Source organism: Phascolarctos cinereus, unplaced genomic scaffold (assembly GCF_003287225.1).
Source record: "Phascolarctos cinereus isolate Bilbo 61053 unplaced genomic scaffold, phaCin_HiC Scaffold_5;HRSCAF=322, whole genome shotgun sequence".
NCBI lineage: Eukaryota > Metazoa > Chordata > Mammalia > Diprotodontia > Phascolarctidae > Phascolarctos > Phascolarctos cinereus.
The window spans coordinates 380,367,043-380,384,344 of NW_027555958.1; the positions used below are offsets into that span (position 1 = coordinate 380,367,043).

At 37.3% G+C, this 17,302-nt stretch overlaps 1 protein-coding gene across 2 annotated transcripts in view; it reads left to right on the plus strand.

Annotated features, from left to right (window-relative positions):
• Nucleotides 1–17,302, plus strand: part of KDM5B (lysine demethylase 5B) — a 75,582-nt gene that overhangs the window by 15,237 nt on the left and 43,043 nt on the right. For both annotated transcript variants that reach the window (XM_078156416.1, XM_078156417.1), the window contains exons 2-3: nt 10,814–10,891; nt 15,728–15,850. In XM_078156416.1, the coding sequence (XP_078012542.1) occupies nt 10,814–10,891; nt 15,728–15,850 (201 nt within the window). The remainder of the gene's footprint in view (nt 1–10,813; nt 10,892–15,727; nt 15,851–17,302) is intronic.

Below are 17,302 nucleotides of genomic sequence, written 5' to 3' on the forward strand. Positions count from 1 at the left end.
CTAGCTACTCTGGTTTTATTTGTGAAATGGAGGATTTGGATTGTATGATCAAACTAATGTTTTCTGATTCAGTTTATTCTTATGTTTATGCTTGATTTCAAGGAAATGACTTAGTTACTAATCTTTGATTCAAATTTATGATGTTAGCTTTAACATTCAAATGAAGATTTACTATGATTGTTCAGTAAGGAACAATCTGTTTTCCTTTTTCACTTTCTTTTTTTTGGGCTAGACAGTGGGGTTATGTGACTTGCCCAGGGTCACACAGCTAGTAAGTGTTATGTGTCTGAGGCCAGATTTGAACTCAGGTTCTCCTAAATCCAGGGCTGGTGCTCTATCCACTGTGCCACCTAGCTGCCCTCTGTTTTCCTTTTTAAAAGGAACTTTTTGGGGATCCTTCTAGTGAACTTGAAGGGATAGTTACATTAACTGTATTGCCACTCACAATAGCACTAGCAAACTTTCCAGCATTTATTGTTTTTTTAAAATTGTATTTTTTCAATCGACAAGAATCTGCCTTTTCATGCTCCCACCCAACCTCCCTTCCCATCTCTTGAACTGAAGAAACACACACCTGTTACAAACATGTGTAGTCAATCAAAACAAATTTCCATGTTGGCCATGTCCCAAAAAAACCTCTTAAATCTCATTCTGTACTCATGTTTCTTCACTTTTCTATCAGGAATTGAGTATCATGTTTAATCATTAGTCCCCTGGAATCATGGTTTATCACATGTTGATAAAGTTCCTAATTTCTTTCAAAGCTATTTGCCTTTACCATATTGATGTCATTGTTCTGGTTTTAGATCTCCTTCATCATTTCCTAGAATACAGTAGTATTCCATGACATTTATATACCACAACGTATTAATTCCCGAATTTATGAATACTTCCTCTGATTCCCATTTCTTGCCACTTCAAGAGCTATAAATAAATTTGCATATCCTTAGAATTTGTTTTTCTTAGGACTCATCTCTCTTTTAATCTACCTTCCCTCTAATTCCTCCCCTCTTCTCTCTTTTTCCTCTAATTTCCTTGTTGAATGAAATTTATTTCTCTGTGTGTGTGTGTGTGGTGTGTGTGTGTGTGTGTGTGTGTGTGTGTGTGTTCCTTTTAGGATATATTCTAAAGAGCTTTACAAATCATTCATAGCCAGAATTTCATTTCTGAAGTCCAAGTCCACTTTGGGGAGCTTTGGAGAACTGTTTCTCTTAGAACTAACAATGGTTTAATGAAGCATAGGGTGAGAATGCTCAAGTAACATTCTTTTTTTTTTAAAGTAACATTCTTAAGGGAGTATCCAAAATGAAGGTGAAGTTCCCTTTTTTGTAGAAATTACTTATAATGTGTATGTTGAGAAGCAGCCATAGAGTGTATTGAGAGTTGGTGTTGAAGCTAGGGAGACTTGGGGGTCACATACTGATTACATGACCTTGGACCACTCACTTAACCTCTAATTGGTTAGGCAACTCTGAGACTTTGTTACAGAGAAGGTGCTGACAGATCTTCAGTGGCAGAGGGAGTGGCCTATGCCATTGAAATGACGCAGTCCTTATCCTATCGCTTACTGCTAACATTACCACACATTCCTGGTACTATGTCTCTATATGTTCTTGTAGAGTTTTGTTCATGAAATGCTTGAATTCACCTTACTTATTGAAGGACCTATCTTCAACCCACATAACTTTGGAAAGACTTCCTAGAAGTCTTTTAGTTTAATCCTCCAGCCTATTTACTTTAGTTAGAACTGTGCTTAAACTCCTCCCTAAATATAGTTCAGCCAACATTTGAATATCCCTTATGTGTTAAGTCACTGCTAACCCTGGGATCCAAGAATGAAAAAGCTCTGTTCCTATTCTCCAGGGCTCCAATAAGGAGGGAGGAAAAAGGTAAAGGAAACATTTAAACATCTAAGTTTGATACTAGGTAGAATATAAGGGCAAAGGAGAGATCACTGGAAATCAGGAAAGCATTCGTGGAAGGACAAGCTAGCACTTGGTACTGTGTCTTAAAGGGAGAGAGGTATTTCACCAAGGAGTTCATCTTCCTATTTGCCACTCAGATTCAAAACTGTGAATGTTCCATTTGTCTTGTTCCTTGTCTCATGCTATACATTCAACCCATTTCTTAGTTTTATCAGTTCTTCACAATATCGTATTCATTTAATCACCTCATTTGCCACTACCATAGTCTTGAAAGTCATCACCACCTGCTTTGACTTATTGTAATGGCTTCCTAATTGTTCTCCCAGTTGCCAGTTTCTCATTTTCTCCATTCCATTGTTAACATGTTCAAAACAATGCCAAAATAATCTTGCGTAAATCTGATAATGTTCCCCCTAACAGTACCTTCATCGCCCAGGTATTAAATTAAAAAAAAAAAACAACTCCTTAGTCTGATAATTATGGTGCTCCACAATCTGACTCTTAAGCTACCTTACTAGACTTATTTTTCACTACTTCCTTTTAAAAACACTCTAGATTCTAGCCAAAAATAAGACTACTGTTTTTAGATAAATCACATGTTTTTACCTTTTCTGCAAACTGTCCCTTCGTGTTTGCAAAAATCGTTGTGTCAAATGGGGTAGGTTTTGGGAAAGATAGGGTTAGATGAGTTGCCTGTTGACTTGGAGATATGTACAGGTTATTTAAATGATGTCCAGTAGGCAAATAAATGGAAATTTAAAACGAGAGCTCAGGATACATTGAGGCTGGATATATCCTGTAGGAGTCAGGAATGGATGAGATCGTCAAGGGAGGCATAAAAGTTTAGGACCAAACTGAAGGTCCTGGGTTTGTTTCATTATCAGGCAGGAGATAATGGACCAGAAAAGGAGATAAGACAAGTATGAGGGAGAACCAAGAGAGAATATGGTCAGGGGTATTAAGGAAGAAATTGAAGGAAAAGAGAGTTTGGGAGATGGAATGATGCTAAATACTACAGGAAGGTCAATGTGATTGAAAACTGAGGAAAAAGTCACAGGATTTGGCAATTAGGGCAGTAGTTTTGGGATCCAGCAATTCAAAAAGCATGGAAATTATATTTCGAGGGGATTGAAGAGTGAGTGGGTGGTTGGAGAGGTTGAGGCAGCAAGCCTTTTTTTTTTTTTAGAAATTTGGCAGTGAAGGGAAGGAGAGGGCAAGGATGTTTGGGTAGATGGTAGCTTGATTGACTTAATCTACTTTATTTAAATTTAGGATTTGGTAGTACAACCCTTAATATTGTCACTTTTGATAATTGGCAGTAATTTTCTAGTTCTGTGGAAGGCATAAAAAACTTAATGGAACTCTAGTACTTAAATATCATTTAAATGACTTTTTTTGGAGGTGCGCTGGGTTGATTGACAGGCCAGTATTTTTTTTTTGGCCTCATTCTGTGCAAAAGACGCCTTCATGGACAGTCCCATCCAGGTAGGAGTTAAATTTAATAACAAAAACTTAGGCCAGGTGTTAACAGCTATATTTCATTATAAATCGTTAGCACTAGGCAGGCTCAGCATAAAAGCGTGCCATGTTGGTAGTTTTCAGAACTGTTAGTGATGGGATCAAGTGGGAAGACTTGATTTGGAAAGCTGATTTCCTTTAAATAACTTGCTAAGTTTGCCTTCTATAAAGTATTTGGCATTACTCCCAAAAGTTTATCAAATATTGTTACAACAGAGTGAAAAATACTTGAAAGAGTCCTACTTGAAATGGAAGATAAGATGAATAGTCAATATTTAGAGAGACACACAACTAAAAACATCCTTATTTTGGGATAATAAAGAAGATGCTAGTAAACAAACTTCTAATGAAGAGCTAGGTGATGCAGTGGATATTGTGCTGGGCCTGAAGTCAGGAAGACTCATCTTTTTGGAGTTAAATATGGCCTCAGACACTTACTGGCTGTGTGACCCTAGCCAAGTCACTTCACCCTCTTTGTCTCAGTTCTTCATCTGTAAAATGATCAGGAGAAGGAAATGGCAAACCGCTTCAGTGTCTCTGCCAAGAAAACCCCAAATGGCTCCGTGAAGAGTCGGACTTGACTGAAACGACTAAGTGACGAAACAGCAAAAATGAAAACACTTAATAAGAGAAGAACTTGGCTCTGCAAAGGCTTTTGAATACTGGCCAATACTTGAAGTAAAGATAGAAATTGTATTATCAAAAGACTCTCTTTTGGGATCTTCCTAAATGATTGATGTTCTGTTAACCAAACTATTTATTTGCATACACCTACTCCACCTAGCTGAGCTGCTACAGAACCAGTAGAGGGCACACTAAACATTGTGAGCAGCCATTTACTAAGCCAGGCAGTATTACTGGTTTCTAAACTTTGCTTTTCATAGGTTTTACAAAGCATTATCAAATGTTTTTGACGAGCCCATTTGCCATCAATAAATTTGTTTCATAGAGTCATAACAACATGTAAAATGAAATATAATTATAAAAGATGTTGATTAATTACCATAAGATACTCACTTGATCATTCTAATAGATTAGTCCTTTCTAATCTCTCTGGAAGTTATATTAATTTAAGGAGCCTGTAAAGGGGTGTTCTATATTAAAAGCTGGAATTAAAAAATATAAGTTTAGCTATCCATATTGAAGTCAGGACACAAAGTATGCTTTAAGTGTTTTTGTTTGTTGGCTCAGGTTGGTTATAGCAGATTTCCTTTGTAATTAAGTTTTCAGTACTTTTATAAATATGCGTGTATATACATATCCTTTTCTGTCTATGTGTGAGAGAGAATTGTGTGTTTTAGTTTGGCAGAGAACTTTATCAGCCATAACTTTCCCAGTCAGAATTTGTCAATTTCAATACCTTAAAAACTTCACATTTCATTATTGTTAAACATTTTTGGATCTTTAGTGTACAGGACACAACTGTATTGGTTAATCTTTTTTTTTTAATGACTTTATTCTCATTTTATTTTCATTTATTTATTTATTTATTTTAGGCAATTGGGGTTAAGTGACTTGCCCAGGGTCACACAGCTAGTAAGTGTCAAGTGTTTGGTCTGAGGCCGGATTTGAACTCAGGTACCCCTGACTTCAGGGCCGGTGCTCTATCCTCTGCGCCACCTAGCTGCCCCTGGTTAATCTTTTAAATTGCTTTTTTGAGAGTTAGGTTCATGTTTATAAGCAGCTGCTCTCTGTAGAACCAGAAGTTAAACCTTTTTTATCTCAGATGCAAGTATCTCAGAGATCAAATTCTCAGTTTATAATTAGGCTGTGTAGAATATAAGAGGATACTTCATTAGGTGGAACTGAAACAAATAGTTTATCTCACTATTGTTTTACTTCAACTCGAGGGGATGTGAGACGTTTAAGGAGGAAGTCTTGATTTTGACCATAGAGGAGGAAATAGCTTGTTTAGTGTGAAAGGATGGCTATCATGGAACGACCTATTTGCTGTAGTATTCATTTTAATACTACAGTAATTACAATTTTATTGGCCTAACACCAATGCCCTGTTGCTTATTTTACTAGCAGTCTTGGACCTGGTCTCAACTTGAGAGCATCATTGCTTTAAATTTGATTGGATCTAAATCTTTTGAAGTACAAACTTGTTATTCTGCTGAAGTAGAGGTATATGTGTCATCTATACAAGGAGAAGATGGTACTGCTGTTGCCAAGAAATGAACTATGGAGAAAGTGTATCTGTTGGGTGGGAGGTGGGAGGTGAGAACTCAAAGTTTTTCAAAATTTGGTAAAAGGTGCCAATTTTGAACCAGGAGACTAAAACCCTAAGCTTGACAACTGAGAGACAAAATATGATGTTCCCTGTCAGGAAGAGATGAGTGCGTCATGAAGAGTTAGCTTTGTTGGACAGGACAGATGTGGAGGAGGGACCGTATCGTGTTCAAGACTTTAAAAGGAAAGGTGGCACATATGTTATCATATAAAATTAAAATTTCAGATTATTTGGAGTGTGTCACATTTAGAAATACCAAATTAAGTGAATAATGGGCCCTGAAGAGTGAAATGAAGCCCTTACAAGGTGTTCTGAAGACTTTGGAGCAAACACTCTGGACCCAGGATGCCTCCCACCAGACCTGCAAGGTGTTCCACAGTCCCAAAGCTGCTCTAATGGTGGTTGTTACACTAAGTAAGGCAGAAATGGGGATAGTACCATTATCTTTTTGTTTAGAAGAGGATGCTTGACTACTTAAAATTTCTCTTTGTTCATAAGGAGGGCTTCCTCTAGTGTAGTAGAGGAAGCAAAGCACTTGGAGTCATCTCATTTGAGTCTGAGCTCTTTGGATGACTAGCTCTCCAACTAGTGACAAATTACATAACTTTGATTTCATTTCCTCATCTACCTACATATATCATTTAAGTTTTTTTTGGGGGGGCGTGAGTTGTTTAAACATAAGAATATAAGTCTTGTTCTCTGCATATTGTTCAAATTTATCAGAGTTGACAATATAGCTTTCATTATGTATTATCTGTCTTAACACCCAGAAAGAATATTCTTTAGAGTTGGCTGATGGTCTCTATCCCCTTCTAGTTTGGTGACTCCCCATTCAAAAAAGTAATTAGCATTTTGATTTAGGAGAACTTAGCCTTCACTGTAGGGAGAACTTTGCCATTATGTTCTGATTGGGTTTGTTTAGGTACAAGCCTCAATTAAAAAAAAAAAAAGAACTTGTATCTTGGTTAATGTTCTTGGCAAAATAATAGTTTCCTTTTGACACTGGTTATTTTAAGTTGGTCCTCTCTATAGGGAGTCATTGAGTCCTCACTTTAGAAGATGACAGTTCTTTCTCATTTTGCTTATCAATTTCTGAAAATAGTGACTGGATCTCTGTATTAGAAAGTTAGAAAAATATTATGTGCAAGATGGGGTTGTCAGGTTTAAACTAAGTTTAATTTGGCTCTGTTAAATTATCTATTACCTCCACACTAGTTTGTATAGATGGTATCAAAGGTTTGATGGTATCAGATTCTAGCCCAAGTAATTAAGTGTGTAGCTTCCTGTATGCATCACTTTGAAAGTTAGTTTTGTTGACATTGTTTGCTTTAGAAGTGAGCATTTTCTGAAACAGTTTTTAAGAGTTTCTCCTGTTCTCCAAAAATTTCTCATTTTCATTTTGCAAGTTGATATTGCTAGGTACTTCTGGGGTGCTGGGTATAAAGAAAATACTTGATTGTTCAAATCTCTCTGGAGCATTTTAAAGTCCCAGATTCCTACTTAATTGCCTTCATAAGGAATACATATACTTTGTGTTGAGAAAAACAGCTGGGCTCTTAGATTATAAAGTGCTAACTTTTATTTTGAACATATTTTAAATATAAAATATTGAAAACATCTAAAATAATTATAGGAAGACTGCATAGGCAGTCAATCCAATGGACTTTCAGTCTCATGACTTGAAGTATTCACATACCAATCCTGTCAGTTTTCTTATAGGGAAATTTTTATTTTATTCTTTTGTTGTTTTAAAAATAATTTATTTTTAGTTTTCAGCATTCACTTCCATAAGATTGTGTTGTAAATCTCTTACCACCCCTCCCCCCGCGACGGCATGAAATCTGATATAGGTTCTACTTAGACATTCATATTAAGCATATTTTCCCATTAGTCATGATCTAAAGAACAATTAGAACTAAGGGGAGGAACCACAAGATTGAAGCAATAAAACAAAACAGTGAAGGAAAAGGAGAGCAAATAGTATGCTTCCATCTGCATTCAGACTCCATGGTTCTTTTTCTGGATGTGGATAGCATTTTCCATCATGAGTCTTTTGGAGTTGTCTTAGATCCTTGCATTGCTGAGAAGAGCCAAGCCTATCGAAGTCAATCATCACACAGTGTGGCTGTTACTTTGTGTACAGCGTTCTCCTAGTTCTGCTCATTTCACTCAGCATCAGTCATGTAAGTCTTTCCAGGTTTTTCTGAAGTCCACCTGCCATAATTATAGCACAGTAGCATTCCGTTAACATTAATATACTGCAACTTGTTCAGCCATTCCCCAATTGATGGACATCCCCTCAATTTCCAATTCTTTGCCACCACAAAAAGGGATGCCATACTTATTTTTGTACATTTGGGTCCTTTTCCCATTTTTATGATCTCTTTGGGATATAGCCCTAAAAGTGCTATTACTGGGTCAAAGGGTATACACAATTTTATACTCCTTTGGGCATAGTTCCAATTGCTCTCCAGAATGGTTGGATCATTTTACACAACTCAACCAACAATGCATTAGTTAATGTTCCGATTTTCCCACATCTTCTCCAACATGCATTGTCTTGTTCTGTCATGTTAGCCAGTCTGATAGGTGTGATGTGATACCTCCATATAGGGAAATTAAAAAAAACAAAATATGAAATTCTTAGTTTAGGGAGATTGGTTTTCTTTCATGGAACTTAAAAGTTTCTATTATATTTCAATGTTTAGTGTATTCAAGTTAACTTTTAGATGCCCATGTGTCTTATGAATTACTATGTTGATTACAAATGAGAAACTTTTGAAAGTTTATATAAATGTTAACTTCTTTCTACTTGACTTGTTCTTTGCGAACTATTTCCTCCTGTTCAAATTCTACAGTTTTAAGAGTTTGAGTCTTTTGTCTTCTCCACTGTAAAAAGCCCTTGATTGTCCAGAAATCATGGTACTGTGTCACCAAAGCAAGCTATGCCAACAACACCTTTGCCTTAGTCTAACACCAAAGGCTCCAGCTAAGAAATAATTCTTTAGGAATAGAGCTTTGCAGTCAACAATGGACAACTTAAAACTGTGACAGCTGGCTGTTGCTCTCGCACTTGATTACCATGAATGCTGGTAGTTTGCTGTGATTTATATTTTGAAGGATAATCTTCTGTTAAGTATTTCTTTAGTGCTTAGACACCTAGAGCATTAGTGTCCTTGGAAACTGACTTGTGGTATTTCACAAAGCTGACTGACTTTGTGCAGGAAGACTCAGTTAAGATTTTTGGTTCCTATTGTCCATATTCTGAGGAACTCTAAGCAGTTACATCTATTTTTATCATAGCGTTTTATGTGATCTACTCTGGCTTGATCTCACATGTCTGTAATCCCAGTTTTTGGGGACGCTGAAGTGGGCAGATTTCTTGAACTTCAGTATTATAAGATTCGGTGGACCAAGTTGATTGGGTATCTGTCTACACTAAAGTATATCAACACTGTGAGTGGAGGGCATCATTGGGTGGCTGGCATGGGGATTATTAGATTGCCTGAGAATGTTCAAAGCTCCTGTGCTGAACAATAGTGAAATTAACTCTTGAGTAGTCCCTGCCCTTCTGCCTGGTCAAGAGTGGGAGACCCAGTCTCTTAAAATAAAAAAAAAAATTGTATTATCAACACATGAATGAGAGACACTTGGAGGAAAGACATTTAAAGACTGCTATAGAGATTCAAATAATTTTTTTATTATCAGCATTGTGGACTCTTAGGCTATAAATCTTTTAGTCACTTCTTTGACTATGCTGGTATATTCTTTAGAAAATTTCCTGTTCCCTTTTCATGTTTTAATGTAGTCTAGCCATGTGCATATACTACAAAGACATAAATGCTTTTAATAGAGATGGGTTGGTAGAGTTATGATATCTTTTTAGTTGCCTGTTTATGGTTAAAATGCTGTTCATGATATTTCACATTATTTTTGGTGTCTTATTCTTGAAATATTTTGAAAATAAGCTCCTTGAGTGCTTGAAGCTCAGGTGCAGGTTATGCATGGTGCTGAGGGGAGATAAAGCTGGAAGGGTTAGGAGGCACCAGATTATTATTATTTCTTACAATACAGTAATATTCCATCACATTTATATTGTTCAACCATTCACTAATTTATAGTCACCTCCTTAGCTTCCAGTTCTTTGTCACCACAAAAAGAACTGTTACGAATATTTTTGTACGCATAGGTCCTTTTCCTGGTTCTTTGATCTCTTTGGGGTAATAGAAATAATGGCTATGTTGCTGGATCGCAAGGTATGCACAATTTAATAGCTTTTTGGGCATAGTAACAGATTGTTTTTCAGAATGGGTAAACCACTCCACAGTTCCACCAGCAGCGTATTAGTGTCACTATTTTCTGACAAACCCTCTAGCATTGGTCATTTTCCTTTTTTGTCATAGTCTAGTCCTACTGATTTCTTAGCTTCAAGCCACTGGTTTTATTTGCAACTCCTGAGCCAAATGAGAAATAATCCTGGCCAATTTATGTTCCTGCTTTGTAATCTTCCTTGGGTAGTTTCAGTAGTCTTTCAGGAAAACTTTTTTTTTTTTGGTGAGGGGTGTGTGGTTATAGTGTGTTTTAAGATTTACCTTATTTATGAGATGATTTTTATTATGTTTTGGAAACACTTTACTTTTTAACTTCTTTTTTTGCTGTCAGTAGTAAAGAATATCCAAAAGTCAGTTTACAGTATACATGTCAGAAATGTAACTTCTGTAGATATATAGTTATCCCTTCCATGTCTTAGTGGTTATAGGAGCCTGAAATTTTTTGACTGTCCCTTTATGCCAGAGAAGTCTTCTGTTTTGGGAATTTCCTTCTCTTTTTTCTTGATATTATATGATACTGTACCTGTATCTTATGCCTTTCTGAGTTTCTAAACTTTTTTCTGTGTCATCTATGGCTTCTGCAAAACTCCCTCAAAATTCCCATTTAATTTCTTATTTTGACTCTGTAGGGAAAGTAGTGATGTGAAAGGGATAACTGCATAGTTTGTAATGAGAATGGGTAATTCCTCCCCCCCCCCCCCTTTTTCTATCAAGCCCTTGTAGGTTTTCACATGCACTAAGTTTGAATTCTGAAAATTGGAGCTTAATGACGTATCATCTTCTAATTGCCTTCTCTTTTCTTTTAGGCCTGGCAACCGCCATTCGCATGTGATGTTGATAAACTTCATTTTACCCCTCGAATCCAGAGACTGAATGAATTGGAGGTGAGATCATGAATATTGGTATTTTCTAATTGCCTGTAAGACTTGTTACCATTATGATGCATTGGTTGAATATGACTTAATTTCTAGAAACAGTATTATGGCATGATAACGAAAGAGTTATCAGTCTTATGCATTGAACCAGATTTTATAAAATCAGTCATCCCAAAGGAGGAAGAGCACCTACATACAGTAGGCCCCATCTGAACCTAGACTCAGGCTTGGCTGCTAACTAGAGCTCTCTGTCCTCAAAGGAGATAACCCACCACTCACCATTTCCTCTTGTTCTCTCCTCCAACCCCTTTTCTACCATCAGCCTAATTGAAGGAGCAGGCTTGCTTTGCAGTCTTCTGCCACTGCTACCCCATGATTTTTCTTGCTTCTTTCCCTATCCCTGTACTTAATATCAGTCATTTAGGGGAGAAAAAAAAACTCTCTTCAGCATCTCTTCTCCTTTTCTTACCCAAACCCTTTCTCCCTAACTCTGTCCACTCCTCTGCTGGGCTCTCTGGAATTCATCTTGGACCTTTTCTAACATTCCTGCTGTCATTCCTCACAGAGACTTGGATGTCCTCTGACATCAATATGTCTTTAGGTTTCCTCTTCCCCAGTGAATATGCCTTCTCTCACAACCCCCTGGTCTTAGAGGAGGAGTTCTATTTGATTCTCATTCTTACTTCCAGACTCTGCCTTAATCTTCTTTACTCAGCAACCTCAAAACTTTCTACCCAGTCTGAATTATGGGAGCAATAGTATGTTGACCCCCAGATTATTTTCCCTCCTTTCTTTTTAAAAATTTCATTTCATCTATATCTGCCTACCTACCTACATACCTACCTATTTATTGCAATTAACAAGCATTTATTTTGTCTTCCTCTACATCAATTCATATATATCCCCCCAGATTTCTTTTAAAGTTTTTCTAAATAATAAAATTTTCCATTTTCCTTCCACCCCAACTTTCTCTCCCCTACTTCCCCACCCCTCCCACCTCACTCCCATATAAAATCCTTGTAACTGACATGCATAGTTAAGCAGAACAAATTTGTACATTGGTCTTTTCCAAAAATATGTGTGCATTCTGCATCAGGTCCATATGGGCAGCACTTTTAATCATCATTCTTCTGGAATCCTGGTTGATCATTGCATTGATCAGAGTTCTTAAGTCTTTCACAGTTTTTACAGTGTTAATGTTATAGTATCAGTTGTTCTGCTGTTTTTACTTATTACACTATGCCTGGTCCATATAAGCCTCTTGGTTTCTCAGAATCTTTTCTTAATTTCTTACAGCACAATAGTATTTTATTATATTCATATACCAGGATTTGGTAGGCCGTTCCACAACTGATGACACCCCCTTAATTTCCAATTCTTTGCTACTACCCAAAAAGTTGCTGTGAATTTTTTTGGTCCATATGTACCTTTTCTTCTTTCTTTGGTGTCCTTATTATGGTACGGCCATCAGTAGGTCAAAGGGCACGCTCAACTTAGGAACTTAAGGCATAGTTCCCTATTGCTTTTCACAATGGATAGACCAATTCATAGGTCCACCAACAGTGCATTAATGTGTGTATTTTTGTGCAGTCCCTTTCAATATTTGTCCTTTTTCTTTTTTGTTGATTTTGCCATTCTGATGGATGTGAGGTGGAATCTCAGAGTTTTAATTTGCATTTCTCTGGTGATTTGTGTTGCCTCAGTTTCCTCATCTGCAGTGTGAGCTGGAGAGGGAAATGGTAAACCACTACAGTGTCTTTGCCAAGAAAATCCCAAACAGGGTCATAACAATCAGACATTATGACTGAACAACAACGAAAGTGATTTGGAGCATTTTTTCATATGGTTTTGGACCTCTGCTTTCTTTTCTCTCAAGGAGTTCAATACCTTGTTCGCGATCTTCCTGTTCCTCCCTAACTCTGTTCCTTGTACTAGAGAACTTTAATATCTGCTTAGATGCTCCCTCAAACTCCCTAATGTCTTAATTCCTCAGCTTCTCCCAAATCCCATTGACTTGTCTTCCTCGACTCTAGATTTCACCTTGACCCATAAATGTTTCACTTCCCTAATTAAATATTCTGACATTCTCTTGTCTTTTCATAACCTATGATAACATCTCTCCCCGTTCACTTTTTCAGACCGTTACCCTTGCTCTGATTTCACATTCCTACCCCTTCAGCCTCAACCCAACAGTTAACCATTGCAGCCATACCTGGTCCCCTGTCCCTTTTCATCACTCTACTTGCCCTAAATATCAGCTGTGGATTACTCTCATTATCCACGGCTTCCATTTCTACTCAGGAGCTACTGAATGAGTCTGGAGGAAGCCTCACAAGTGTGCTGATGGGTCACATGATAAATTTATATCATTCAAACTCAAATGGGCTCTCACTGCAACCAATGAGTCCTTTATTCCTTTTTAATTGATCCCTCCCATGGAAGCTATTCCAGATTTTGTCTTCCTTTCACAAGCTTCCAGCATCTCTGCTTCTACTCTCAGCTGAGGACCTTGCCTCTGTTTTACTGAGGAAATTGAGACTGCTCAGCGTATGAGCTTCCTTTCTTCCAGTTCTCTTCATCTCAAAGCTCTTTGACATCAACTCCTACTCTGTCCCACTACAGTCTGACAGAAATGATCTCTCATTCCCTCTTACTTCTCCCTCCATCTTTCTTTTTACCTCTGTCTCTCTTGTCCTTCCATCTTCTCTCCTCTTCAACTTGTTCCTTCCTTTCCTATTGCTTTCAAACATGCCTAAGTTTCCACAAGTCTTAAAAAGCCTTCACCTTTGAAAAAGCTTTCTACAGTCATTCTTATTCTTGTTCTGAAATTGCTCTCTCTTAAGTTAACAATGATCTCTTATTGTTAAATTTGATGCTCATTTCTTAGTCTTAATCCTTCTTTACCTATCAGTTGCAACTGGTACTATTGACCACTTTGTCCTCCTAGATACTTTATCCTGGTTCGTTTCCTACCTGTCTCTCCTCAGTCTTCTTTGCTGGTTCTCTTTCACAGTCCCTCTGGGTGTTCCCCAGAGCTGGAGTCGAGACAGTCTTCTTTTCTTTCTCTGTACCAAGGATTTTTAACCTGTTTTTGCGTGTGTCATACTCTTTGGCAGTCTGTTGAGGCCTGTGTACTCCTCAGAATGTTTTTAAATTCATAAAACCAATTCACTGAAATAACCATTGTCAAAATATGAAACAAGTTCACGGACCACAGGTCAAGCATTTCTTACTGTACCCTTTCTCGGTAATCTCATGAATTTAACTATAATCTCTGTGCAGATGGCTCCCAGATCTGTCTATCCAACTGCATTATCCTTGAGCTCCAGTCCTGCATCTTCACTTGCCTTTTGAAATCATTCTTTGGCTCCAGTTTTCTTCCAGATATACAGATTTACAAATAAACATGCATGTAATGTTTTATCACTTTGGAATAAGGGTATTTTTGGGAAATCCCTGGGGACCTAAGCTACCAGGAGTCTAAAGAATAGAATAGGCAGGGCTAGCCATTAAGAATTGACAGCTTGACTTGGATGGATGAAGTTACCTTCAAGGAACATTTTATTTTTATAGAATACAAGAATTTACAATCTAAAACCAGGTATAGGTTTCAAGAAGTTATGTCAGCTTTGATACTGGAAGTGCTATGTTAAAAGGGTACAGCTTTTCAGCTTCACTGTACTCTTACATAATTCAGTCTTTTTAGTGACTTTTCGCAGCTTTAGGATATTAGGTAGAGACAAAGATGTCTCGGCTATGAAGAGCCAAATGTTAGGACATAGACTTGGGTTCAAGAGTCCCACTTCTGTTGTGTGAGAGCTTCAGTAGATGCATTTGTGTCTCTCGGCCTTTGCTCTGCTCTGCCTACCTCATTGGTAGAATACAGTGCATGAATGGCTGTGTGAATGGATGTGTGCTTTGAAGGCCAAAGTCTCATAACAAACCTGAGTCCACAGGGTCCTAAAATGAAAGGGTCATAGACATAGCCCGGGAAGCCAGAAGCCCCAGAAGCCAGCTGTCTGTTTTAAAACATGATTTGAATGAAGACAACATCAGTAGTGAGTGTGGGATTTGAACCTACTACCTCTGACTCCAGAGTCAGTCCTTTGTTCCTACTGCACCAGCTCTTCTTCTGAAAGTGTTTTGCACTTCTGGCCTCTTCACACGACAGTTTATTAGGAGGTTTTTTTTTCTTTCGGTGCTTGTTCTATTACTTACCCTGCTAATTTGTGAGCTCCTTGAGGGCAAGGATCACGTCCTGATAGTTTCTTTTCAGTAGGAGCTTAATAAGTGTTTACTTAGTAAATGTTTGCTTTCAGAGAGTGGGATTTTAACATACTTGATTGAAAGGTGACCAAACTGGGGAGCTTTAATGTTGACATTTAAATGTAAAAGAAAAAAATTAAAAAGGCTAAAATTTAACTTCCCAAAGTAACTTTAAAGCACCTCTTCTGGATAGGATCTATTTTATGTTTCCTTTACATGAAACAATTCTTTAGGCCTTGCTTTCAGAGCATGGGATTTTTCAAGTGAATTATCACTTCCTTTTATTACAGAAATAATAGTTTAAAAAAGTTTTCTCTGTTGACCTGTAGTGCAGAATATACTATGCTTTAAGCTATCTATTGTATGGTTTAGGTGTATGCTATAAAACTCTAGTCTTGTTTCTTACAAACCACTTTCACAAATGCTAAAGCCATATATGAAGTACTTGTATGTATATTTTTCAAAGTTTTTGGAAATTCTGTGAGGCGTAAATGAAAGGAGCATGACTGTTTTTGTATGTGAACTTTGGTTACTTTTTTGGAGCCAGATTAAGTTATAGCATGATTCTTTGTCTTCTAGGCTCAAACTCGGGTAAAATTGAATTTTCTGGACCAGATTGCAAAGTTTTGGGAACTCCAAGGATGTACTTTAAAAATTCCACATGTTGAAAGGAAGATATTGGATTTATTTCAGCTTAATAGGGTAAGGGAGTTTGTTTAAGTATTTAAAAAATTAAGTAATATTCTATTTTTAGTTTAAGGTGTGCTGGTAAATCATGTTTCCTGTTACTCTTTTTTTTAGATTTTAAAAATTGTTTTTAGTCTTTATGTTCTTAAAGAAGAAAAATTGGTTTATTCCAAGTGAGCTAATCTCAGTGCAGGGTGTCTTAGGCATTAGATCAGGACTTGTTAGTACATTTAGATAGGTAGAGAGTTGGAAGGGACCTTAGAGGTCGTTTTGTCCAACTCATAGACAGAAGTAATCTCTACTCTAATAAATTTGACAAGTGGTTTTCCAGTCTCTTCTTGAACACTTCCATGGACAGGGAACCCCCTGTTTTTGAGGCAGCCAATTCTACTTTTATATAGCTCTGAGCGTTAGGAAATTTTTCCTGATACCAAGCCTAAATTTGCCTTTTTGTGACTTTATCACAGCTCCTGGTTCTGTCCTTCAGGGCTAGATCTTTAGTGCTGATGCAGCTCCTCCTACATATACCTGACTTAAAAAATTTTTTTTGTCAATTCCTAAATAGGGAGACGATACACAACATGTATGCTCTTTGTCAACAAGGATCCATTCATTTGGCATAGCACCATGCCTACTACGCCTTTATAAATGTTATTGAAGCAGTAATACAAGCTATGAATCCTTTTATTCTGCCCCCCGAACCCCAACCTCACTGTCATTTTTTTTTTTTTACTGCTTTGAGTGAATGGAGAGGAATAACTCTAGGTAGGAGAGGACTAGCTGCAAAGTCATTCCGCAGAAACAACTTGGGAATTTTCTTCAGTCTTTAAGTCTGTTGATGGTAATAATTACCCACTGGGAAGTCTTAACTCCACCTAGCCAAGATTCTCCAGCCTCCTGGATGTTACAGCTTACCCCTTCGTTCACACAGGATAGCTGTTGGGCTTTCTCAAAATAACTTTATTAGCCACTAAAAGTAAACTTTGAAGTACAAAGCATGGGAATCTTATCCTAGATAAGCCCAAATCCATCTATAAATGACCAGGACACCTTACTGTCCTAACTAGCTCTCCTCTAGCTTGTGACTGGGGAGTAAGCTTGCAGCTTCTGCCAGGAATCTGATGCCGAGCCCTTTCTAGCCTGTCCCCATTGGCAAGGTGAACCCACCTTGGGTGTGGTTAAACATTTTGTCCTTGTTAAAAGCACTCACTTCAACCAGTTTAAATTGATACAAGAAAACATTCCTTGAAAACCTCTTTCTTAGTTTTATGCTTATACATTCATTGTAATAAATAATATGGAAAGGAAGGTTTATTTTCCATACTGTGGGAAAATTAAGTTCTTAAATTTTGGTGATTTATTCAGACGTGGTAATTTAGAAATTCTCTAACAGATGACTAAGAAAATTTTGTCCTTGGTATATGACACTTGAATGATGAATGTATTTTTTTTCCATTTTATTCAATA